General features: G+C 38.2%; 1 protein-coding gene across 3 annotated transcripts in view; it reads right to left on the bottom strand.

The window, feature by feature from the left end:
- LOC103277060 (cytochrome P450 2C19-like) overlaps positions 1-1,459 on the bottom strand; it is a 22,426-nt gene that overhangs the window by 19,764 nt on the left and 1,203 nt on the right. For 2 of the 3 annotated variants that reach the window (XM_008074498.1, XM_021707255.1), the window contains 2 exons: positions 1,347-1,459; positions 1,043-1,192 (listed from right to left, as the gene is read on the bottom strand). The exon at positions 1,347-1,459 is cut by the window's right edge. In XM_008074498.1, the coding sequence (XP_008072689.1) occupies positions 1,043-1,192; positions 1,347-1,459 (263 nt within the window). The remainder of the gene's footprint in view (positions 1-1,042; positions 1,193-1,346) is intronic. The other variant, XM_008074499.1, reaches the window with a different exon arrangement.

The following is a 1,459-nucleotide window of genomic DNA, read 5'->3' as shown; positions in this document are numbered from 1 at the left end:
AGAGAGAGAGAGAGATTCACAGATAAATCTGATTTTCATTCTATCTTTCACTTCATGTAGAATTGAAAATTTTAGAAAAGTAATTTGGAATCTGAGCTGATAATGAGACTCATTGTGACAAGCTGGCAGTGGTAAGAAAATAAATTGCCAGAAATATCTTAGCACAAGTCCTATAAACATGGGGGGGAAAGACAAGGAAAACCGAAAGCAAAGCCAAATTATACTTAGGGAATAAAATTTATAGAGTTATTGATAGTAGGTAAAATCTAGTTAAATACATCATTTTATACATAGGGATTTCTGTAATTTGTAGAATTATGTCATGCCATATATTTTCTCAAAGTATATATTTCAACAGAGTACCAAAAAACAATTAGTGCTTATACTTTTAAATAGTGCTTATATTTGTTAAATATATTTGTTAAATAATGCTTACAGAGAACTAATAATTGATGTGAACGGTGCTGAGATATGCCTAAGCAAGTAAAAGCATTACATAATATCATTACTAGCCAGAATTGTAGACACAGGCCTGAAAGCAATTCCATAGATATGTCAGTGAGGCTGGTTTTACAAAAATAGTCAAATTAAATGAAAGCACATGCACTTGATTCATGCTCCATAAAGGTGTGATGGGGTCATTCTCACCATGTTCAACTGCCAAGTAGTCTCTAATGCGAGATTCTGGAATAGGTAAGCCACCTTTATGCTATGGGGAAAGCATCACTCTCCAACCTTTTTCAAAAATGAACTCAAAACCAATATTCATAATTTATGATTTGAAAACAAGGAAACAATATTTAGGAGGAAATTGGATTAAAGGAGCCTTTTATACCTTTATGCACAATGATGCCTGCACACATACAGCATAGATAGACACATGCTCCCTTGGCTCTCTGTTTCAAACTTCCTTCCTTCACATGAGGGCTGACAACCAGGCCCCATAATAAAAAGATCCGATCACCCCTTAAGTATCTCCTATGACATCATTTGAGAAGAAACCAGTCTGCTAATGTTACTGATACAGAATCGAGTCACCCACCTTTGGTTTTTCTCAACTCCTCAACCAGGCTGCGGGCTTCCTCTTGAACACGATCTTCAACGCTCCTCTTTCCCATCCCAAAGTTCCGCAGGGTCATGAGAGAGAAACGCCGGATCTCCTTCCATCTCTTTCCGTTGCTGAAAATAACTCCTAACAGATCAAGTAAACAGAAATTAGGGAGAACCCCATAAAGGAAGAAGAAGCAGACATGGAGAAACTCCTCGTGGAGCCAAGATCTAGCCTAGAAGATTTTTATCCTTCTCACCCCCATTACCAATGGTGTCACAAGCACCTGCACACCTACCATATCCCTTATTAGCTTTTTCAGCCACTGGGAAACTGCCTCTCCCAGAAAACTCTTCTCCGTGATCAATCAGGGCTTCCTTCACTGCTTCATACCCATGTAACACCACAGTG

The sequence above is a fragment of the Carlito syrichta genome, unplaced genomic scaffold, assembly GCF_000164805.1.
Source record: "Carlito syrichta isolate Samal-C Ts95f unplaced genomic scaffold, Tarsius_syrichta-2.0.1 Scaffold316473, whole genome shotgun sequence".
Taxonomy (NCBI): domain Eukaryota; kingdom Metazoa; phylum Chordata; class Mammalia; order Primates; family Tarsiidae; genus Carlito; species Carlito syrichta.
The sequence above is the reverse complement of the archived record's forward strand: the minus strand, read 5'-3'. Positions and strand labels throughout refer to the sequence as shown.